Raw genomic sequence first — 24,946 nt, 5'->3', positions numbered from 1 at the left:
ACCAAAACTGTTTTTGTTGAATATGTTCCCTAAATATACAAAAGAAACAAGACATATGATGGCACACATTAATACTGCAGCTAGGATTTTGTTTGCTCAGAAATGGAAGCTCCAGAAGTTAACTATAAAGCAAGAGTTGATAGGGAAAGTACTGGAGGTAGCAGAGATGGACTACTGATCTTTAATGCTTGTTGGGAAATCCAAAGAAGAAGCAAGAAAATATTGGGAGAAGTTATATGTATGGTTAGATACTTAAACTGCTTTAATGATGAATGGTGGTAGATACTCTTCAAATTATTTGATTGGAATATAAACCAAACATGAACTAAATTGACAATCTAAATGGGAACTTACAATATAACTCTATATGACTAATGTGATAAGTGGTTAAATGTGTGATAATAATATGATGGAACTTCTTTATATTTGGTGATACAGTGATATGCAGAATGTTTTCTATACTTTTTGAACAAATGTTTTATTACTTTTCTATATCCACTTCCCCTTTCCCTTTTTCATTTGAAAAAATAAAAATCTTTAAACTAATTAAATTAGATATTAAAATATTTATTACCACACATTTTTTTTGCTGATTCTTAGTATTCTGCAGTCACAAATTATATTATCCCACTGTTAATTAAACCTTCTTTGGAAATGTACGGGTTTTTAACCACGGAGCTCTTGAGATGTTTTCAGATGTATTTCACATGCTAAAGTCTGTGAGCTGGATCCAACCACCCCTTCTAATATGAAGAGATTTCTTTCCTGAGATTCCATCTACAGCCCAGGTGCATATCTAGGGTGGCCAGACCGTCCCGGTCTCCCAGGACTTTCCCGGTTCTGGTCACCAATTCTCGCCTCCCGGGCTGCCTATACCAGGACCATTAAAGGTCCCGGTTTAGCCAGCCCCGGAGGCGGTGGGCCGCGGGCGCCGGCGGGGAAGGCGACGAGTGAGGGAGGGAGCGTCTCTGCGCGTGCGCAGGGACGCTCCCTCCCTCACTCGCCGCCTTCCCCGCCCGCGCGCGGGGCCTGGAGGCGGTGGCGGAGGCCTCTCCGCGGCCTCTGCTGGTCGCTGGAGGCCCTCCAGAGACTCTGGAGGGCCTCCAGCGACCAGCGGAGGCCGCGGAGAGGCCGCGGAGCGACCAGCGCCGAACAGCTGAGGCCTCTCCGCGGCCTCCGCTGGTCCCTGGAGGCCCTCCAGAGACTCTGGAGGGCCTCCAGCGACCAGCGCCGAACAGCGGAGGCCGCGGAGAGGCCACGGAGCGGCCGGCACTGGTCCCTGGAGGCCCTCCAGAGACTCTGGAGGGCCTCCAGCGACCAGCGCCGAACAGCGGAGGCCTCTCCGCGGCCTCCGCTGGTCCCTGGAGGCCCTCCAGCGACCAGCGGAGGTCGCGGAGAGGCCACGGAGCGGCCGGCGCTGGTCCCTGGAGGCCCTCCAGAGACTCTGGAGGGCCTCCAGTGACTCTGGAGGGCCTCCAGCGACCAGCGCCGAACAGCGGAGGCCTCTCCGCGGCCTCCGCTGGTCCCTGGAGGCCCTCCAGCGACCAGCGCCGAACAGCGGAGGCCTCTCCGCGGCCTCCGCTGGTCCCTGGAGGCCCTCCAGCGACCAGCGGAGGCCGCGGAGAGGCCGCAGAGCGGCCGGCGCTGGTCCCTGGAGGCCCTCCAGAGACCAGCGCCGAACAGCGGAGGCCTCTCCGCGGCCTCCGCTGGTCCCTGGAGGCCCTCCAGAGACTCTGGAGGGCCTCCAGCGACCAGCGGAGGCTGCGGAGAGGCCGCGGAGCGGCCGGCGCTGGTCCCTGGAGGCCCTCCAGAGACTCTGGAGGGCCTCCAGCGACCAGCGCCGGCCAGCCGAGGCCGCGGAGAGGCCGGTGCTGGTCCCTGGAGGCCCTCCAGAGACCAGCGCAGGCCCTCCCCGGCCTCCGCAGCCGCCACCAGCCTCGCCAGCAGCACCAGCCGCCGGGAGGAGAGGCCGCCCCCCGCCCCCCTGGAAGAAGGTAAGCTGGGAGGGTGGGGGCCGAAAGCGGGGGGGGGGCTGGCGGGAGGGGGCGGCCTTCCTTCCTTCCCCCCTCCTCCCTTCCCTCCTTTCTTCCTTCCCTCCCTCCTCCCTCCCTTCCCTCCCTCCTCCCTTCTTTCCCTCCCTCCTCCCTCCCTTCCCTCCCAACCTCCTCCCTCCCTTCCTTCCTTCCCTCCCTCCTCCCTTCATTTCTTCCTTCCTTCCCTCCCTCCTCCCTTCCTCCCTCCCTCCCATCCCCCCTTCCCTCCTTATGTTCTTATGTGACACAGAGTGTTGGACTGAATGGGCCACTGGCCTGATCCAACAGGGCTTCTCTTATGTTCTTATGTGACACAGTGTGTTGGACTGGATGGGCCACTGGCCTGATCCAACATGGCTTCTCTTATGTTCTTATGTGACGCAGAGTGTTGGACTGGATGGGCCACTGGCGTGATCCAACAGGGCTTCTCTTATGTTCTTATGTGACGCAGAGTGTTGGACTGGATGGGCCACTGGCGTGATCCAACAGGGCTTCTCTTATGTTCTTATGTGACGCAGAGTGTTGGACTGGATGGGCCACTGGCCTGATCCAACAGGGCTTCTCTTATGTTCTTATGTGACGCAGAGTGTTGGACTGGATGGGCCAGTGCCCTGATCCAACATGGCTTCTCTTATGTTCTTATGTGACAATACTGACTTTGGTGGACCCAAGCACTGATTCAGTGTAAGGGAGCTTTGTGTTTGTGACTGGAGTGGACAATACTGACTTTGGTGGACCCAAGCACTGATTCAGTGTAAGGGAGCTTTGTGTTTGTGACTGGAGTAGACAATACTGACTTTGGTGGACCCAAGCACTGATTCAGTGTAAGGGAGCTTTGTGTTTGTGACTGGAGTGGACAATACTGACTTTGGTGGACCCAAGCACTGATTCAGTGTAAGGGAGCTTTGTGTTTGTGACTGGAGTGGACAATACTGACTTTGGTGGACCCAAGCACTGATTCAGTGTAAGGGAGCTTTGTGTTTGTGACTGGAGTGGACAATACTGACTTTGGTGGACCCAAGCACTGATTCAGTGTAAGGGAGCTTTGTGTTTGTGTCTTCTGGTGCAATTTTGTTCTCAGATCCTGTATTTACTTCATCAGTATATGGGATAAGGCACTTTCTCAACTGTGCTGCATAATGCAGCCTATTTATTTTGTCCTGTTTGCTCTGTTGGCTCTATCTGCGCCACCTTCATCACTTTCGGGGTGTGGATCCCCCAGTGGGGTGGTCTCGCGACTCCCTCCGCCGGCTGTTTCTGATAGCCCTGCGCCCCCTCTTTCATTTGATATGTGTCCCGTGCGGGTGCCACCCTCCCGCCGGGAGATGCCGCAAAATGAGCCCCCTTGAGGCTTATGGCGGCAGGGCTCGGGGGAAGCGAGCTAGACCGCTCTTCTTTTGAGGGGTTATAGAGTGTTTCGAGCCCGTCCCTGTGGCATCAGTCCCATCGTTGTGGGGCCCAGGGGGCCGGCGCAGCGGCACGCTGAAGCAGCCTGTCGGTCACTTCCGGGTTCCTGTCCTGCATCTCGACCTGTGTTATTAGTGACAGGCTGCTTCGGCGTGCCGCTGCGCCGGCCCCCTGGGTCCCACAACGATGGGACCGATGCCACAGGGACGGGCTCGAAACACTCTATAACCCCTCAAAAGAAGAGCAGTCTAGCTCGCTTCCCCCGAGCCCTGCCGCCATAAGCCTCAAGGGGGCTCATTTTGCGGCATCTCCTGGCGGGAGGGTGGCACCTGCACGGGACACATATCAAATGAAAGAGGGGGCGCAGGGCTATCAGAAATAGCCGGCGGAGGGAGTCGCGAGACCACCCCACTGGGGGATCCACACCCCGAAAGTGATGAAGGTGGCGCAGATAGAGCCAACAGAGCAAACAGGACAAAATAAATAGGCTGCATTATGCAGCACAGTTGAGAAAGTGCCTTATCCCATATACTGATGAAGTATATACAGGATTTGAGAACAAAATTGTTTCCGGCGGTGATATTTGGGGGATTTTTGGGGACGTCACAGGAAGTGCTGTGAAGTCACTTCCTGTTTCCGGCAGTGGCATTTGGGGGAAATGATGTCATTTGGGGGAAGTGATGTCACAGGAAGTGATGTCACTTCCCGTTTCCGGCAGGTGACGTGGGGGGGGGGAAATGATGTCACAGGAAGTGGCGTCACTTCCTGTTTCCGGTGGTGGCATGACATCGCCGGAAGTGGCATCACTTCCTGTTTCCGGCGGCGCGCGCTTCTCGCGCGCGCACCCCTACCTTCCCCCCCCCAGGTTTCCCTGGCTGGCCTTCAGACATTATGGTCACCCTATGCATATCCCATATCCTCCTTGAAAGTCACCTAACTGTCAGGTTTTTGGTGTATGCAGATGACTGCTACAGAAAGGTGAAGAGAGAAAATTTCTGTTTTGGGTGACCTGCATGTGGTTTTCTGGATCAATTTGAGAGTCAAGAGATCAATGTAAATGTATGATGCTTTGGCTGTCTTACAACCCAAGTTTCAAAGGCTTCACAGAACATTCTCATTAACAGTAATGAAAGAGGCAGATACCTGTTTCTTAAGTAGAGCTACTGGATGAAACTTGGAACAATAGCTATTTGCACAGCTCACCAGTGGCCTTAGCAACGTATGTTCCTAAGTTTAAAAAAAAAGAATTATAATATATGAGAAAATATTCACGTATTTAAATCTTCTTTTAGTAAGATAAGTAACCTTACTAATGTTGTGTGTGTGTGTGTGTGTGTGTAAAAAGTTTTGTCAAGCTGCAGCTGACTTATGGGGTTTTCAAGACAAGAGACTTGAAACAGAGATGGTCTGCATGCCTCTGCAAAGCAACAATGGAATTCTTTGGAGGTCTGACCCTCCTTAACTTCCAAGATCTGATCAGATCAGGCTAGCCTGCACCAACCAGGTCACAGGGTTAGTGATGCTAGTGACACTAAATAATTTGAAAGGGAATTAATTAGGCATGATTATTACCAAAATATGCCCACTAATAAACATGTAAACTGTAACCTACTGCCACTTATTGTAATAGAATTTACTAATGCAGAAAAACATTTGCAACAAAGAAATCATACTTTTTTTCATCTTAAGCTTTCTACATCAAATGTAGTAGCATATTAAAGGGACTTGCACATACTTTCTAGTATACAACAATATCTTTTGGAGAGCTAATAAGATAGTCAGTGAATAATCAACTAGCCATGAAGATCTTTCTGAAAACAGGAAAACAGAACAAGAAAATGTTATTTCATTTTATTTCATTTGATTTATATCCCGCCCTCCCTGCCGAAGCAGGCTCAGGGTGGCTGAGAGAATGGGACATTTCATAAGCAGTTACAGTTAATGGGATATTGGCCAGAATCCAAGAAGCCCTATGCATACACTTAAGGCATTTCTGCATGTGCACAGAGGGACTGCTGATTTTCTATTCTGGTTGCAACTCTGAATACTGCATTAAATGCTGTTCATGAGCTGACCTTCAAAAGAAGCTCATTCAGGCATTCGAGTGGCTACAGTAGGAACAGAGAATCTGAAAAGTTCTGATTTTCATGTGGAAATACATGTTAGAGAAAAAAATTCTATACAGTATACAGAAAATATAGAAAAAGAAATCGGAAGATTGGAAGCTCTTACCGTGAAGCTTCCTTCTCGGTGGTCCTGGAGTGGGACGGTCCGAAACTGTTGGGAGTAGGCTCCTCCTCCGGAAACAGGGTCGTTGATCGCTTGATCCGGCCTGGGGGAGGGGCCGGATCAAGCGATCCATAGAAAAGCCATGCTCCCCCATCGGCATACATCTATAAAAGAAACTCTGCAGCATGGTAATAAACCACACAGAGACCATAATGATGCAACGCCATTTTAATAACTGCAAACGGCAGAAGTAACCGTAACCAAACAGACACTTCCGCTACCAGTGTCCCAGTACCTTCCACAACCAGCTCCCACAGCTATTCGCCTAGAGCAAGGTACAACACCGGGTGGGATGGACCGTCCCACTCCAGGACCACCGAGAAGGAAGCTTCACGGTAAGAGCTTCCAATCTTCCGTTCTCTGGTGGTCCTTGGTAGTGGGACGGTCCGAAACTGTTGGGACATACAAAAGCAATATGTACCCCGGGCGGGAACCACTACATTCAACGTATAACCTGTTGTAGCACCCTGCGGCCAAAAGCCGCTTCAGCAGAGGCCCACCTATCCACCTTATAATGCCTGGTGAAAGAATGAGGGGAACTCCAGGTGGCTGCCCTACAAATGCCTTCCAGGGACGAGAAGGACTTGTACACTGCAGACGTGGCCGCTCCTCGTAAAGAGTGAGCCATAATTCCTCCTGGGGGCTCCAACCCTGACGCTGTGTATGCTGCAGAAATACATTGCCCCAACCATCTGCTCAGAGTTGAAGAAGTAACTGATTTTCCCAATGAGGGAGAATTAAAGGAAACAAACAAGGACTCTGACCTTCTAAAGTCCTTGGTTCTATTAATATAAAAACTCAAGGCACGCTTAACATCTAACCGATGCCATTCTTTTTCTTTCTCATGCTTGGGATTAGGACATAATGAGGGTAAAACCACGTCCTGAGTCCGGTGAAAAACTGAATTCACTTTAGGGATAAAGGTCGGATCAGGTCTCAACACTATCCTGTCCTCATGAAAGATACAAAGGTCTTTATCCACGGACAGGGCCTGCAACTCGGATACCCTGCGGGCAGAGGTAATCCCAACCAAAAACAGTGTCTTAAGGGTAAGATCCTTCAGGCTACAAGTAGCCATGGGCTCGAAAGGTGCATGACACAACGCCTTCAGCACCACGTTTAACTTCCAGGTAGGAAACCTATGTGCAGTAGGGGGATTCAACAGGGACACCCCCCTCAAAAAACGCTTAACATGCGGATGCAATGTCAAAGAGCCCCCTTTTTTAGCTCCCCGAACAGCAGAAATAGCTGCCACCTGCCTACGAAGGGTATTAGTAGCCAACCCCTTATCCAGGCCCTCTTGCAAGAACAGCAGCAGCTTCCGAACTGGTAACTTTAGGGGATCCCAACCCCTTTCTACGCACCACCTGGAAAAGACCTGCCAAGTGTTATTATACACCCGTGTGGTAGAACATTTCCTGGATGCCAACATGGTGTCAATCACAGATTTGTCAAAACCCAACTTAATTAACTGCGACCGCTCAACCTCCACGCAGTTAACTGCAACATGTCCGGCTGAGGGTGGCAAACTGTCCCTTGTCTCAGCAATGCCTCGGATACTGGAAGACGCCAAGGCTTCTCCGTCGACAGCCGCATGAGGTCCTGAAACCACCCCCTTCTCGGCCAGAAGGGAGCAACCAGAATCAACTCCGCTGTCTGCTGTAGAATCTTGTGAACCAACCGGAGAATCAGTTGTAGTGGCGGGAAGGCGTACAGAAGACCGTCCGGCCAGTCGCAGTTGAGAGCGTCTACGCCCTCCGCCTGATCGTCTTTTTGTTTGGCAAAAAACCGCCGCACTTGACGATTGTCCGCGGTTGCAAACAAGTCCACAGCCACTCTGCCGTATCTGCGTTGAAGAGACTGGAACACCGCCTTGTCCAGTGACCATTCCGTCTGATCCAGCCGTTGTCTGCTGAGCCAGTCTGCCAGCCCGTTGTCCTTTCCAGCTACATGAACCGCCTTTATGGATAACAGATACTTCTCTGCCCACTCCAGTAAGCTGTTGGCCTCGCTGCACAGTTTCCTGATTCTGGTCCCGCCTTGACGGTTGACATAAGCTTTGGCTGTCACGTTGTCTGTTTTCACCAACACGTGACTCCCCTGCAACGCCGTCTGAAAACGTAACAACCCCAGACGAATTGCCCTCAGCTCCAGCAGGTTGATGCTCTGTTGGGACTCCATCTGGGACCACTGACCTTGAATCATCATCCCCTGAGAATGCGCCCCCCAGCCCGAGAGGCTGGAGTCTGTAGTTACCACTATCCTCTGTGGCTCCTTCATAGCCACTCCTTGCTGAAAACGGGATGGTACCAGCCACCACTGGAGTTGCGTCCGCAGCTCCGGTGGAAGGAACACCAGCCTGTGCAGCTTGCGAGCTATCACATGCTGAAAAGGGATCAGGAAGCATTGCAGGGGCCGTAGATGGAAACGCGCCCAAGACAGTACATCCTGGCAAGACACCAGAACCCCCAAAAGCTTTGCTAGAGTCATCACAGGAACCCGATTCAGAGACAGAACCTCCTCCAACAAGGATCTGAGGTTCACCTGTCGTGCTTCCGACAAAAACACTCTGTGCCTCCGAGTATCGATCAGAACACCCAGATGCACTGTCTCTTGTGTCGGAGTAAGGTTGCTCTTTGTCCTGTTGACCACGAAACCATGGTCCTGCAGTATTTGAATAGTCCGATTGGTGTCCTCCAAGCTCTGCTGGAAGGAAGGGGCCCTGAGCAAGAGGTCGTCCAGATACGGATGAAGAGCCACGCCCCCCATCTGTAAATGAGCAACCAACGCCACCAGGATCTTCGTGAACACTCGTGGGGAAGACTTGAGCCCAAAAGGCAAGGCCCGGTACTGGAAGTGCCTCCTGTCGTACGCGAACCCGAGGAACCGTCTGTGGTTTGGTCGAATGGGAATGTGCAAATACGCCTCGGACAGATCGATGGACGTCAAGTATTCTTGTTCCTGAACCGCCAATAGAATGGAACGCAATGTCTCCATCCGAAACTTTTTGGTCTTCACAAATCGATTCACCCATTTTAAGTCTAGAATGGCCCGGACATCGCCATTCTTCTTTGGCACCAGAAATAAAATGGAATACACCCCTTGACCCCTCTGAGTCGCAGGTACGGGTTCTATAGCTCTTATGTCCAATAGATGCTGGATGGCACCCAACATCCGCTGGTGCGTGGTCGGGTCTTGCTTCCTCGGGACTGCACGAAACCTCCGACATGGAAAAAGTTCCAGCTCTAATGCATAGCCCTTGGATACCGTGTCGATCACCCATTGGTCTGAAACCGTCACGCTCCATTGGTTTGCAAAAAACTGAAGGCACCCCCCGATAGGAAGTAGCTCCGGCCTTATGGCATAGTCATTGTGACCCTCCCTTTTTGGAGTCACTTTTGCTTCCCTTGTCGCCTCGGCTAGAAAAGGGTTTAGCATCCCGACTGCGGGACTGCCACTTCCCTCGGAAAGGCTTAAAGGCCGAAGGCCGGGAGAATTTTTTGGAGTCCCGAGAGGGCTGGAAGGGCTTCTTAGACTTAAAATCCTTCCTCTTAGAAAGCAAGACTTTCTTCTTGTCCTTCCCCTCAATAAGGAAGCGTTCCAGTTCGTCCCCAAAGAGGCTAACGCCTTTGAATGGTACAGCTGCCAGTCTAGCCTGTGCAGCTGCATCTGCATCCCAAGTCCGCAGCCAAACGTTCCTGCGCGCTGCCACACTGCAAGCCACTGCCCTTGCGGACAACTGCATCGCGTCTAGGGTCGCATCTACAATAAACGCTGTGCCCAAAGCTATTTTCTTGAGCTCATCTTTGAACTCCTTTGGCGCATCACTATCTGCTGAGGCCAAATTGGATGCCCAGGTATACACTGCGCGTGCAAACAGCGATCCCGCTGAAGACGCCCGAATGGACCAGGCCGAAGCCTCAAAGTTCTTTCGTAGTGCCTTCTCTGTCCGTCTATCGCAGGCATCCTTGGGTAGCCCATCCGCATCCATGGGGAGCACAGATGTGGATAATAAACTATTTACAGGATCGTCCACTACAGGCAATTTCAGTCGTCTAGTAGCCTCTGGACTCAACCCATACAGTTTGGAAAACAGATGTGGGTTAGATTTAGGCTTGGCCGGGTGTTCCCACTCCGCCTTAATAAGACTAAAAAAGGGAGCAGGCAAGGGCACCCCGGTCTGAGAAACCCCCACTTTGGGCATCATCTTCCCTGAGCCTGCAGGCAGGTCAGGGTCCAATTCTGCCTTTTCTCTGGGTGTGGCAGCAAAGTCCAGTTCCCTAAGGACCTTAGGAAGGAGTTTAGAATAATATTCCACTGGAAAGACCCTAGACTGCACAGAAGGAGTAGCATCCTCCTCATCAGAGAGCTCCCCTTCCTCCTTTGCAGAGGAGTCTACTGAAGAGTCAGCCTCCTCTTCCTCCTGAGAACTATCACAAGGAGAGTCCAGGCTCATGCTCAATTTTGCTTTCTTAGGGTCTGTAGGGGCAGTGGCAATGTCTAGAACTGCGTGTCTCTTCCTTTTCTAGGAAGGGGCAGGCGCAGTAGAGCCTCGGGCAGGAGCAAACTCCTTGCTCAGTTCTCTTTTTAACCAAGCAAGCAAGTTAAACTTGGCATCCTCTCCAGATAAATCCGGTTCAGAATCCTCTCGATCTTTTTCAGAAGCGGATCCAGAGTACTTTGGGATGGAGAAATCACTGGGTGAGCCTGTCTCACTAGTCTGTCCCCGTCCGTCAGCCATCTCAGCTACTACAGAAGGCTGAAACGAAAGTGAAAAGGGGAGAGGGAGAAGCCTCTGTTACCAGGCTAAATGCCTGAAATGGCGACCCCCTGCTGCGCGGTAAAAAACCCCGCCCCCCAGGCCACTAAAAAGCACGCCTGAAATGGAGAGACCTGCTACGACATAAGCCTTCCCGCACCCCATTCAGGGGGGAGGGGGGGAGCTAGGAAACTGCCGTAAGCTACCGGGTGGGCTTCCCACATTCCATCGGAGCCCGTCCCAAGTAAAAAACAGTCCGCGCATCACAAAGAGCTTCCCGCTCTCTTTCCGGCAGCTTACCACCTCCTCTTGAGTAGACACGTTGTCTGAGGGAGCTGCTCTCAGCCGCGCTGGACCTCGGTCGTCTGCTCTACGCCTGACGGCGCTGCGTGAGACCGCAAGCCTGGACTTGCCGCTCTCCCCCCCCGCCTCAACAGGCTTCAGAAGGGGAGCCTCGCTCTCCGCGGCAGTCCCCGGCTGAACCGCCTTTGTTAGGTAAAAACCCAACGCTGGCGGTAAACAGCTCTGCCCGCCACCGCTGCAGCCGAAGAACTGAATGGCAGAGACTTTCTCACAAGGAGACCTCGTCTACGGATCAATGTGCTCCACGCACAGCGAACACGTCCTGTCTCATAACAGGGCTGTTTTGGACTGGAGAGTTTCCAACGGAGCGGCCCCTCCCCCAGGCCGGATCAAGCGATCAACGACCCTGTTTCCGGAGGAGGAGCCTACTCCCAACAGTTTCGGACCGTCCCACTACCAAGGACCACCGGAGAACTAATATATAGATACATAATACTGGGAGAATAACATGTCAAAATAGAGAAAGATCTGCATCTGAAACTAAAAAAGCATAACTAATAAATGTTATATCTTGACTCAAAACCAATTCCTACCTTAATGGCAGCAATCTTATCATTGGAAAATCTTCCCAGAAGTGTAACAGAAAAGGAAAGCACTGAATTTGCTATTTCTTTGGGGAAATTATTTAAGCTGATTTCTCCATGGCTCAGATGATCTCTAATACGTGGGCCTTCTTGATGGTTCAAGAAATCCCAAAGAAATTCCTACAGAAATGTGTGAACAGAAGTATATTTACCAGCAGCCATTATTTGCAGCAATGACTCTAGAAGGTTAAGGTTATAATTTTAAAAACCTGACATATGCTAGGGAAGAACATTTGGTGTGCATACCAGAGCTTTGCTTACTGATTTTGCTGCAGGAATATCCCCAACACGAAAGAGACAAATTCCTTGTTAAACTAAACAGTGGCTTATCTCTAATGGGACAGTGGAAACTGCTGTGGTGAGAACAGTGAATAAAAACCTGATTATGCATGGGTTTGTACTTCATTCATGTGCCCCCTCTTCAGACTATAGTCTATTAAAAAATGCAGTGTTAGGGCATTTTTTGTGTCTCAAATGGACACAGGAAAGTTTGTTGCATTATTGCCTTATTATTTTTAACTTAATAGCCAATGATCCCCCCCAATTTATTTTTAGAGTTGTGTACAATGTTACACAGGAATAACAATTCAGAACTTTATAAGGTAATATCTTGTACCTTAAAACAATGGAAAATAATAATGAACAATTGTGAAAAAATCTCACAAGAATACATTAATTTGCCTCCTTTCTATAAGAAGAAACTACTACTTGCAGAAAAGTTTCTGATGTTAGAGGATATGCCACAGCATATTATTGGAACTGTCTGGGGCAGTGATGCTCTGTATTCTTGGTGCTTGGGGGGGGGGGGGCAAAGTGGAAGGGTTTCTAGCCCCACTTGTGAACCTCCTTTCTTTTTTGGCCACTGTGTGACACAGAGTGTTGGATGGATGGGCCATTGGCCTAATCTAACATGACTTCTCATGTTCTTATGATAAAGCAGCAGAGAAGCTCATAATCCCTAGAGTAAGACAGCTGTAAATTGTAAAGTTGAATAGGCTGCCTCTGTCCTTGCTTGCAGATGCAGAATGGGAGGTGCAACAGTCAGCCTTCTGATTGGATCTCTAGGCGGTCAGAAGAACTCTGCAGCTGGGCTAAGTCTCCGCTTGGTGGTGTGCCCCTTCCCCTTGCTCTCTTGGAGTGCTGTTTACAAACTGAGTAACCACCAACTGCCACCAATAACTCTTAGGAGTATCTCCTGCCAGATGGAGTCATACACATAGCATTCTCTATCTTCGTTTAGAGGCCCCCTGTAGTTGTTGCACCTCCTGCTTTGTTTCTACAAGTGCAGGGGCAATCTATTGCAATCTCACAATGCAGAACTATCATGCTCTAAATATCATGCTCAAATCGTAAATACTCTAAGACTGGTCTCTGGAAAAACATTATGCTTATTTTAGTCTTGCTTTCTGAAGGTGGTAATGGGAAGGAACAGCAAAGAAGCTCATTGTTCCTGGAGCAGGACAGCTCTAAATTGCGAAGTACTGAATGTATTGACCTACACTGTGTAAGATGTCTTGAGTCTTAATAAGAAAGGTGAGTTATAAATAATGTTTAAAAAATCTGTCCCCATAACTGGCATTTGGAGAGCCCATCACTTCTAATTGTTCAGTGTTTACAGACGCTGTAAATATTTCACATTTACTTATTATGGAAAATTAAAATAGTTTCTTGGGGGAAAAAACTATTTTAATTTCCTTGTGGGGAATAGATAGAACAACTTAATAGATAGAACACCTTAATCATCATCGTTTCTGCAATCACCATATCTAATATTTCCATTTTAAAAAACACTAACATTTCCATTTAAAAAAAAAACCCTTAATGTGGCCTATTATTTACCAATGCTGTAAATATCCACCCCAATTGCAACCTGTTTACTTTAAAAAGATTATTTCAAGAACTTCCTTATTATACTATTTGAAGAATGATTGATACCTAAATTTTGCATCAATAAAAATGTCCCTGAGTAATTGTTTAAAGAAACCAAGTATTAGAAGTGTATGAGTGACTGGCCTTATTGTAAAACATCTAGAAAGCTAGGGTACTTTCAGTTCAAAGAGCCTGAGTTCATGGCCTTACCATTGCTGAATCACCAAGTACTGAGGGAAGCTTGTTTACCTCTTCATTACCCAATTGTTTTGCTAACATCTGGAGAGGTAAAATTGGAGATATCAGTGGGAAATGACTTACAATACTGAAGAAAATGGTATTCAAAATTTGAGGAGATACTGTCCACTGACAACCTGATTCCAGTTAGAGCTTTAACACAGGCCTGCACAGGAACCACTGAAGTGGAATTCTCATGCTCTACTCACAAGTCCCAAAGCCCTTCAATTCACTCTGTAACATTTTTCTTAGATGTTATCAGTGCTAAAAATGCAGACTTTAGCCACCACCTGCTAATAACCTTGTTCCCTTCTGTACTTCCACCCTACCATAAAACAATCCTATTGCAATACACTTGTATACTGCATAGAAGACTGGACTGCAAAGCAGCAAACTCTTTTCAGGCTCATCAATCCCAGCAAAAGAATTAGTGTGACATGCTGGCAGTAAATATAAAAGCTGAGATAAATGTTCTAAAGCCAATTTTTTGTCATAAACAGGTCTGATGTCATCAAAATTGAACAACCCTGAGAGCCACCTAAGGCCCTGAATATTGATGAGACTGCATGGCAACCAGGGCCGGCTCGTACACTAGGCAAACCAGGCGCCAGGAGGTAGGGTGTGCCGAACTGGGCTCCCCCCAATGCCCAAGGCAACCACCTAAATTTGCCTCCCTCCCCCCTGCTGCCGCCACCAGCCCCCTCCCTTCCACCACACTCCTGCTGCCCCCCCCCCTCCAAAGCTTGCTGCAACAGTGCTGAGCCCTACTACCGGCTTCTCACAGCCACATATGCATGTTTTGTGAAGAGACGGATGGAGGAGACTTCACTCCCACCTCACTTCCAGTTCTGGAAAGGAGGGGGGAGAAGCCTCCTCCATCCAGCTCTTCACAAATCGTGCAGATGTGGCTGTGAGAAGCCAGTAGTAGGGCTCAGTGTTGTCACGGAAAAGCGCGGGGGAGACCTGCCTAGGGCGCCATGTGCTGTAGAGCCGGCGCTGATGGCAACCAATCAGACATCAATGGAGATTACTTATCTCTGTGGAACAGGCTGTAGCTAAAAGTCCAACTGTAGCATCCAAAACTAGCCAGGGGGAAAAGAAAACAAGGAAAGGGGATGCACATGACCAATCACTAGCCAACAAGAATTGTAAGACACACTGGTCAAAAAGATATGAAAAGATGTTATGTCATATGTTTCTGCTTTGCATGAGAGGTTAGACATGACATCTTTGTTCCACCCCTCCACAATTTAACAGTTACAGGAATTATGATATGTTTTCAGTCCACATGAAATAGTAATCTGGAAGCAGAGGAGAAAAGGACAACAGCAGCAACTGTGTCTCTTTACTTCCATGCTGAGTTATAACCAGAGGGACCTAGGACAAGAGTCACTCTTGACCATGGCTCTAAAGTCTCTGTGCCTCTGCATGAACTAAATGAAAAATAAAAAATGTACTCTGAAGTTATTGTACCTACTTATACTTATTCACAATAAACCAAATTATTTGCTCTAAATTAAATGGATTAGAAGTGTAATCTACCGTTAGTATTGGTACTCCAAAGAATCGAATGGTTAACTAACCTCATCAAAAGTGGTGTACAGAGATGAGGACTGGAAAACAGAAGACAAAGACATTACTATGTGTACTATTTCATTTTCTGGAGAAACAAGAATAGCCAAAACTGGAGGAAAACATCAGGTCAATGAGTTTGCAAGTTCATCAGCACAGTCACCTTGAATAAGAGATTATTCTTGAAAAATGCCAGGACACGTTCAAGATTCATTATGGGGGTACCTTTTGAGGCTTTCTTCCTTTTTTCTCACTTTCCCTGTTTTCTGGTAGAATCAAAAAGCTTAAGCTGAGTAAAGCTGCGCAGGATTCCACACCAAATGGTGTTCATTTGTGCCTGAAGCTGCAGAATGACCTGTTAACAGCATTCTACCAAGCACCCTTCATCAAAATCCAAGCTTGACCAACAACCTCCTACAAGCAGTGGAAATATTTGATCTGACATGAAAAAGCAGGTATTTTATCGTGTTCCATATAATTTTGTTTCATAGCTAGAACCAGTGCGTTGAGGCATAAGAGATATCAATAAAATCAATTTTTGTCACGTATAAGGACAGCTTTGTTTTCTAAGGACAACAGATTTCTTGCAAAAGTTGTAAGACCTCTATTTTGTGTACCTCGTGGTGCTCAAGGAGAACTAAAAGGAACAATGTACTTTACAAGATAAACTCATGGGAACAAGCAATGCATTTAAGTGCCTGAAAGGAATCAGCTGGTTGCTGCCATGAATAAAATAAAATGGAACTGAACAGAAAAGGGAAGAAGTCAGGGAAGGCAATGGGCAAAGAGACATGCTGAATCAAACTAGCAAAATTGAAAGCAGTAAATAAATGTTTCCTATTATTGTTTGCATAATCAATACATGAAAGTTGATGACATACAGAATGATTGCCTACTTATTAAAAATATTATGTAGTACATGCAAAAAATAGAGGATCATGCACCTGGAAATAAAGTAAATGGAAATAAAGTAAATATTTCCAGTAAATGCACCTGGAAATAAAGGTGATGAACAAACCTACCCCTACCCCCAAAAAAGTACCTCAGCTGTGATTAGTCTGCTTGGACATCTATTAACTGTTGTGAAAAGTAATCGAAGTCCACTTTCCAGTTGAGGAAGTAACAATATAACACAGTCTGCATACCTGCAAGAGAAAGATTAGTCTGCTTGGACATCTATTAACTGTTGTGAAAAGTAATCGAAGTCCACTTTCCAGTTGAGGAAGTAACAATATAACACAGTCTGCATACCTGCAAGAGAAATATTACAGGAGAACTGATTTCTAGGGATTCTAAATTCATACATCTTTTCCTTACTAAAGTCCCATACCTGAAACACAGATGATATGTGTGTAAGGAATGTGAAATGAAGGGGAGGAAGTTAAATGGGAAATGCGCAATCATGGCACTTTAAAAAAAAATGAAAAACAAGAGGCCAACTTATGCAAGTGTCATAAAGAATGAGTATCCTACTATTTTAGAAGTCATCCCTATTTCCCTTCTGAAATTTCAGAGGGGGTGTTTCTTTCCAAGGAGACCATCTAGTTCATGGTAGTTCAACTTGTGCAGACAAAAGAAAGGGGGGGGGGGATAAACTATGTGCATCAGATAGAAGTCCCAGGAAAGTAGGAGGAAATAAAATACAAATGAGGTAATAGCAGTGGGAACTGAGCATTAATATCAGGAAATCCTGCAGTCTAAGCAGCACCTACATGGTGCATTCTGAGCACTAGCTGAGGTCATGCCAATACAGTGGCACACAAGCTTGGTGGCGATTCTTGCACTAACATCCCCCCTCCATTTCCTGTTTCTGTAATAGTGGTGTGCTCTGCCTTTCTTGCACTTATGTTTGCTGAATGAAGTCATAAATATTTCATGAACTGTTTCAATGCAGGTACCTTTCAATTAACGTTTTGTTAATACAGAATGGTTAAAAAAGTCCACCTTCTCTAGCTGCTTCCTCAAGTGTGTATTAACAATTTTTCCTCTTGTGCTAAGCAGATCGGATCGCCAGGTGCTTCTTGAGCGTGGCAGCTATACATTATTGATATTACTAGAAAATGAACTCAAGAACTTTAATAGCTTTAAACAAATTCTGTGTTACAACTGCTTTTAAAAACTATTAGAAAAATATAACAGGTTTTTACCTGTGTTGTCTGAATAAAGTTAGTGCCGTAATCCAGAAAGGCTGCATAGTTCTTAATACAATACTAGATTTGACTACTAATTCTTCAGTCAAGGAGAGCAGTTCATGACTAAGATCTAGAAAGAGCAAAAAGGAGAGTGCACTGAAATATTAAGCTTTGTCACATTTGATAAAGGGATTATTTATTATAAGGCACATGTTACTGGGGGTAGAGGAAAGAGATTCATAAATGTCCTGCCAAGTTTACCTAACAGCAGTGTGATGTCCACCATTATTTTATTGAGCAATCAGGAAAGAAAATAAACCATTTGGGAGATCTATCCACCTAGTCTCTATGCATGTTTACTCAGAACTCAGTCCTAGAAAACACAATGGCACTTGCTGTCAATAAATATACAATTGCCCTACCAAATAAACTAGGGAATGCTTTTGTTCTATGACGTAAGTACACAATACAGTAAACATTGCTGGTTTTCTGAAAGTAAGATCCACTGAGCATGAAAATTTCCCTCATACTTTCCTGCATGACACAAAAACTTAGGGCCTCATTATATTTTAAGGTATACACCTTAGTGTACATTAAAAATATAAAGTGTGAATGGATTTACGCATTTGCAAATATACATATCCTATAGATACACTAATTAGGACGCACTGTACCATTGTACTGCTCAATGTACCACTGGGGAAAGCTTGGGTTTGCTTCTGCATAAGGTGTTGAAAGGCATAGAAGTCACAGATATAAATGTTCACTAAATCTCTTTTAAAGATTTTGGTTGTTATTTCAGTTATTAAAATTTTGATTAAATATTGACAGCAAGGCCAGATATCTGCTGCCTCTCTTACTACAGTAGACTTCAGCATCCAAATTTTTGCATTGATTTGAGTCTCTGAACAAATGTATATAAAGAAAAACAAAAGAAAGTTCAAGAAGTGTAATCAATAACATTAAATTATCTCTAATAGTCAGTCATAACGTTCATACCTGGAAAAACATGCAACTCTGTTAGGTTTGTGAAAGATACATAAGGTCGATGGATTAAAACAGACTGAGTTTGCAGAAGATAACTGGTTAGCAGTTGTCCCAGTCCTACAGTTAAAAGAACCAACATAGAAGAATATCTAGGGAAAATTACATATAATAAATTAACAATATGGCTACACACATACCATTCTCCAGTAACATTTGTGAGGTGATATTACTTTGCAGATTTCTATAATTTTCCCAGTCATTTTTTTTTAAACCAAAATCCAGTCATGGTCACCAATACAAGAAAATCAAATGCCTGGAAAAGTTGGTTTCCATGCTGCTCATTTATACCTTTTTAGCCAATATTTGTGCACATTTTTGTTTGTTCTCAGAATCTTCTCTTCTAAGACAAAAATATATGTTTGTAACAATAGTAGCAGGTAATTGGGGAAATGTCTCACAGTCTTGCCCACCCCAAGTCCTGACTATTGGCCTGCTCTCCTTCCTCACTATTAGAGCTTTTTTCTTAAAAAATTTAAATTACTTTGGCATAAATACACTTAATTATCAGAGATACCATATTAATCTCAGCTCAATATTAGTTTCAGTCATAGACCATATCAATTAAAAAGTCATTTCTTGGGGGGCATACATAAGAGTTCTCATTTCTCTGGCCTATGCTACCTCAAATAGTCAGACAGATTTCTGCAAATTGCTTATGACTACTGTTATTTGAACAAAGTTTGAGTACAGTGACACCTTTATGTTGTTATCTGAATAATTTATGAATGTGAGTTTGAACTGTAAGTTGCTTTGGCAGTCAATCTGGAAGAAAAGAAGGGTGGAAATACAAAAAACAAATTGCCAGTTCATCTGCATTAACTGATGAGTATTTCAGTTAAAGGCAAAAAGGAAAACAATGAAAGACTTTCAGAAACATAGTTAAAGCTGCATCTCTACACTAATTTAAACTACTTCAGTATCACTGGGTTCAATGTGATATAAACTGCCAGCCTATATGTAGAACAGTGCAAAAGAACAGTGGCAGCACAATATATGAAATACAACAATACAAAAATACAAAATATTGTGCACAAACAACCACTCTTAACTGGTGTACATAAAGTTCTATAATAATGAAATGAACAGCCCACAACAGTGGGCATACATTCATACAATATAAATAGAAAACAACAGTCTCAAAACAATAATCCAAGGAGGACCCCACACAGTCACAGGGTGTTTTCGCACTCACCTTCAGCCGGCGCCGCGACCCTCTTGACGACGGAGGATCTGTGCTGATTTCCCACACGAAGCGCTGGAGCAACCAGAAGAGCCGCCAATTTCCGGCGCGAAGCCCGCTCAAACGCAAATCGCCAGGAAGCAGGAAAACGCTTGAGCGGGCTTCACGCCGGAAATTGGCGGCTCTTCTGGTTGCTCCAGCGCTTCGTGTGGGAAATCAGCACAGATCCTCCGTCGTCAAGAGGGTCGCGGCGCCGGCTGAAGGTGAGTGCGAAAACACCCACAGAGTTTTCAAAATGAGTGCAAAGGCTCCAAAAATGATGTTCCGCAGGAGTCCCTCCGTTGTTTGTTGACTTCTGAAGGACAAATTCTAACCTTCACGCAAACCCCAGATTTAATTGCGTTCCGCTGCTCCTGCAGCTTCCTTGTAAGTCAAACTGAAAACTCCAGCCAAGTTCTTTCTCAAACGCCCATTTAGGTATCTTAATTTACGGCCGTAAATTTTGAAAACTCTGTGACTGTGTGGGGTCCTCCTTGGATTATTGTTTTGAGACTGTTGTTTTCTATTTATATTGTATGAATGTATGCCCACTGTTGTGGGCTGTTCATTTCATTATTATAGAACTTTATGTACACCAGTTAAGAGTGGTTGTTTGTGCACAATATTTTGTATTTTTGTATATATGTAGAACAGGGCTGCCAAGTTCCCGGGCCGGCGGGGGATCCTCCCTCGACATTGCCAGCTCAATGACATAACTCGACATTGCTGGCGTGATGATGTCACTCTATGGTACCATAGAGCTTTCCCTCCCAAATTGCTAGAGCATCTAGGAAAACCATAGAGTTTTCCCAGAAGCTCCTAGAGCGGCCGGCACATGACATCGCCAGTGCAATGACATCACTTGCGATTTATGTCATCACTACGCACGCACAAAAACAGTCCCCCCGCTGGAGGCTGTGGGGGACTTGGCAACCTAATGGAGGACTGAAGGCAAATAGTTTTTTTTTTAAAAAAAAAATCAGTTAACGCTTACTATGAAAAATATGGGTAAGAAAACACAATTCATTTAATATGCATTCTTACTTTGTAGGAATTTCTTGAGGGGATGCAAATCCATGCCACAAAATATTGCGAAGATTTAGACCATCTGGAGACCCAATGAACACTCTCAGGACATCCATCTAATTTGGATAAAGCACAACTGTAAGTATTTACATAAACTCCGACCCATTTCTACCGCTAAAAAACTGAGGTTTGCATGTGTTTGAGTGGGAAAGAGATACATTTGGTACAGTTTTCAAGTTTATGGAACCTATTTGGTAATTACAAGCTCATACCCATGTGTTCAAGGTCATATATTTATAAATTGAGATAGACATAATTCTATACATGTTTATTTAGGAGTAAAACTCTTTGAGTTCAGCGGGCTTAATTGCCTCAAAAGTGCAGGCCATTTACAGGATAGTCATATATGGAAACTAAAGTGTTCAAAATTTATACAGATATTTGTTAAAATTGAAAAACAAACAGACATTAATAAATATATATTATTATTTCCATCATTTGCCTTTCCTCTACTGAGCACATTTAAGAATGAATTATAACATTACAGTTTTGTAACCCTAGTTTCCAGCAATACTAAGGTCACAGAATATCTCCTTGTCTTGTCCTCAGTGAACATGCACTGGTTAGGTATTCTTAACAGGAACTGAGGCACTGCAAAATGTTCAGAAGAAATTCATCTTTCTGCAAGTCTGGGGTGGGGGGCACTTAAGCAACTCTCCACTTCTGAGGAGCCCCTAGTATCGAAGTTCCATTGTACACCCCCCCGCAAGCACCAATATAAAAGCAATATTGTTTATAAGCAATACAGATTTCAAAAAACAAGCACTCACCACTGATTGCCCAAATATTGTGCAAAGTTCCCAAGATGCAAGTAGGTCTCTTAAAAGAAAAGGACAATCTTTGCCAATAAGTAAGAATACCTACAAACAAAAAATATATATCTTATCTCATAAAACTTGTTAACAAAATTAATTTATTCACAATATCTTTGACTACAGTGATCCACGCACAGATTACATACAGATTGGATTAGTGAAACAAGATCTGACTACTAAAACACCATACTGTAACAATCTATTGTCCAGCACATCAGATAAGATCTTCTTATGGATATCTGCTCTTCATGCACTCACCTGGACAGGTGACCAGCAACAAGTCTTTTTCAGTTGTAACACCCCACTTTTGGATTGCCATCTCCCATGATGTTCACTAGATGCCCACCTTATTTTCCTTTACACAGCTGGCCAAAAGCATTTCATTTTACTCATACTTTTAACTAAGGGGATCCATCTTTTTAAAACTACTTCATGGTCTCCTCTGAGCCTTAGAACTGCTTTATCAATATTATTTTAAACTTTTATCCTGCTTTGATATTCAGGTAGGCCTTTATTGCCTTGAACTGTTTTTATTGGTTCATTAGTATTTTTAATTGTTTAGCTGTGAACTCTCTTTAGTAGGTTCTGGAAAGCTATAACACAAACTCTAAACAAATATAGCATGGGGCTGCCTTTGAAGACTACCTAGAAGCTTCAAATGTTTCAGCAGCTAGGCTGCTATTGGCGGTAACTTGTCCTATCCTACCAGTTTTAAAACATCTTCACCGGCTTACTGTTTGCCTCCAGAGACAATTTAGAGTTCTGGTTATTACTTATAAAGCCTAATATGGCATGAAAATCAAGGTGCCGAGCAAATACTTTTATTTTCTCAAGCTTTTAATTATATTACATAGAAACTGGAATAGAAAAATGTTTTTTACCTATTATTTTCCTATTAAGATTCTGTTTCTTGCACCATAGGCTTTTTGCCCATATTTGCTTGTTTACTGGTGTGGCCCTTGTTCTCTGTGTGTCTTGCTGTCATCCAGCCAAAACTGATTTCCTAAAGGAATATACAGAGCATCTCCATAGGCAAACAAAAGTCTGCCTTTTTAAAGATGCTACTCTAAATACAGGCATTCTCAACCTGTAAATGTTTAATACTGATGTGTGTGTTCTGGACTGCAGCAAAAAAAGAATTGTGCCCAGTCAATCCTGCCTTTGCGTTGCACTGGAATTATCATTTTTACTTAAGAAATCACTTTTGCTGAAAAAAATAACAAAATATCACTTTGCTATATATGGAAATAAATGTTTTTGACAGTAAAAAGAGCTGGAAAAAGGTTCTGCTTTTAGAACTAAGAGCTGAACGTTTAGTAAATAAAGCAGCAACTATAGGAAAGAAAAAGGAGGATTGCCTTCATTTAAAATATTATAATCATATTCCTATGCTGAGTAGAATTGGTTTAACAGTATTGCTTCCCCCACCTCCAATTTAATATCTTGACCACCTAATTACTCAAATTTCTTGCACTGTAATACTGCCTTTGGTTTAGGGATAAAAGAAATCAATGTTTTCTATATGGGAGAGTGAAGAGGGTGGAGAGGAACGAGTATTAGGCTGGGCATTCTCCTTTGCCTGGTTCTCTTCCTCTCTTTCCACTCAGCAACTACAGACTCCAATTGTGCATGGTAAGTAAGGGGCAGGAAGCCCATCCAGAGCTCACTCCCTCTTTCCTGCTTCATGCAACTTGCCAGGACCAAGCTTCACAGCAGACACCATCTTCTTGACACAGCACATGACTGTGGAATATGCTGTATCACACTCTAACTATGGGAAAACAAATAATAAGTATGTGAGGTGTGGGATGTCGCAGGTTCCACTAGAGGGCTGATGAAAGCACAAGCTGCCCTTCTGACTGCTTCTGAATTTATTCCTACAGTAAACTTTTCCAAACGCCTAAAAATGGAACACAGCTGGTAATTAGACTCAGCTTGCAAACTTTTTCACTATCAAGATGAAGAAGTGAAATACTGAAGTTTCCTGAAGAGACTGGATTTATACCCCACCCTTCACCTGGAGTCTTAGAGAGGCTTACAATCTCCTTTCCCCACAACAGATGCACTATGATGCACTATGAGGTAACTAGGGCAGAGAGAGCTCTCCCAGAACTGCTCTTGAGAGGAATAGCTCTGAGAGAGTTATGAGAGAGAGCTCTGAGAGAGTTCTGAGAGAGAGAGCAGAGAAGCTCTGAGATAGAGCAGAGAATAACTGATACAAGGGTGAGCAGCTGGGGAAGTTGCTGAGAATTTCTGAGTTTGTGTGACTGCTGAAAATTCAGAGTTTGTGGTTGCTGGGAACTGCTGTTTGTTTGGTTGAGTGGGCTGAAGATGAAGGTGATTGAAGGTGATTGTTGCTGATTGATTAGGAGTGGCTGTGTTCCCCACCCTATTTGCATTGTTAAGCTGCGCCTTGCCAGAGGCAAGGGCTAAAGGGCTCTTGTCCTGTGGCTCTTAGCCTGGGGGCTCTGTAAGGACCAGGAACCCAGATCCCTAATTTCCTTGTGCTCCCAATAAGGTAAGTTGACCCTCCAGAAGGGGAGCCACATAAACAAACAGGATTTAAAGGGGACTGTATATATTTTTTAAAAAGCTATCATGAAGGTAGAATGCCAGCAGGGGGGTGGGGGCTTTTCAGTGTTTTGTACTGAATGCCACATGTATGACAGAAGTCCTGGGTGTGTGCTCGATGCAAGGAGCTCCTGGTCCTCAGGGAACGAGTTCGTACCCTTGAGGCCAAAGTGACTGACCTGAAGAAGCAGAGACAGTCAGTTAGGCACTTGGGGAAGACTCTCGGGGGTGTATTAGACGAGCTTCGCTCTGAACATGGCAGCCCTGTTGCTGCCAGGAAGCATGAGGGTCGAGAGAGAACAGGGCACCGTGCTAAGGATAATCCTTTCGTGCCAAGGAACCATCCCTGGGCAGGGTGAGAGGAGGGGTCTTGGTAGTTGGTGATTCGATCCTTAGGCAAGTAGACAGCTGACAGTATGGCAACTTGCCTGCCTGGTGCGAAGGTAGCGGACATTACGCGTGTAGTAGATAGGCTGATAGACAGTGCAGGGGAGGAGCCAGTGGTCGTGGTGCATATTGGCACCAACAATGTGGGGAAATGCAGTCGTGAGGTCCAGGGGGAAAAATTTAGGCTGCTAGGCAGGAGACTTAAGGCCAGGACCTCCAAGGCAGCCTTCTCAGAAGTGCTAACTGTTCCACATGCAGGGCTGGAGAGGCACAAATTAGAAGTCTCAATGTGTGGATAAGATAATGGTGTAAGGAGGAAGCGTTTAAGTTTGTTAGGCACTGGGATGCTTTCTGGAACAAGAGGGAGCTGTACAAAAGAGACGGTCTCCACTTGTCCTCAGATGAAACCAGGCTGCTGGCGCTTAAAATCAAAAAAGTGGAAGAGCAGTTTTTAAACTAAATTTTGGGGGAAAGCCGACAGGAGTTGAAATGCCTCTGGTTTGGGAGGACTCATCTCAGAGAGATAAAGGGTTAACTGTTACTTTTCTACCGGGTAATGCATCAGAGTTGTCCACT

The 24,946-nt window shown here is 45.4% G+C and overlaps 1 protein-coding gene across 1 annotated transcript in view; it reads right to left on the bottom strand.

Annotated features, from left to right (window-relative positions):
• Positions 1-24,946, bottom strand: part of ERMARD (ER membrane associated RNA degradation) — an 83,278-nt gene that overhangs the window by 34,187 nt on the left and 24,145 nt on the right. Inside the window, exons 5-13 of the mRNA XM_060241331.1 lie at positions 21,368-21,457; positions 20,556-20,653; positions 18,245-18,381; positions 17,261-17,375; positions 16,156-16,258; positions 15,125-15,154; positions 13,515-13,583; positions 11,385-11,555; positions 4,584-4,667 (exon numbers count right to left, since the gene is read on the bottom strand). Of these exons, the coding sequence (XP_060097314.1) occupies positions 4,584-4,667; positions 11,385-11,555; positions 13,515-13,583; positions 15,125-15,154; positions 16,156-16,258; positions 17,261-17,375; positions 18,245-18,381; positions 20,556-20,653; positions 21,368-21,457 (897 nt within the window). The remainder of the gene's footprint in view (positions 1-4,583; positions 4,668-11,384; positions 11,556-13,514; positions 13,584-15,124; positions 15,155-16,155; positions 16,259-17,260; positions 17,376-18,244; positions 18,382-20,555; positions 20,654-21,367; positions 21,458-24,946) is intronic.

The sequence above is a fragment of the Heteronotia binoei genome, chromosome 1, assembly GCF_032191835.1.
Source record: "Heteronotia binoei isolate CCM8104 ecotype False Entrance Well chromosome 1, APGP_CSIRO_Hbin_v1, whole genome shotgun sequence".
Lineage (NCBI taxonomy): Eukaryota > Metazoa > Chordata > Lepidosauria > Squamata > Gekkonidae > Heteronotia > Heteronotia binoei.
Note: the sequence above shows the minus strand (reverse complement) of the source record. Positions and strands in the feature narration are given on the sequence as shown.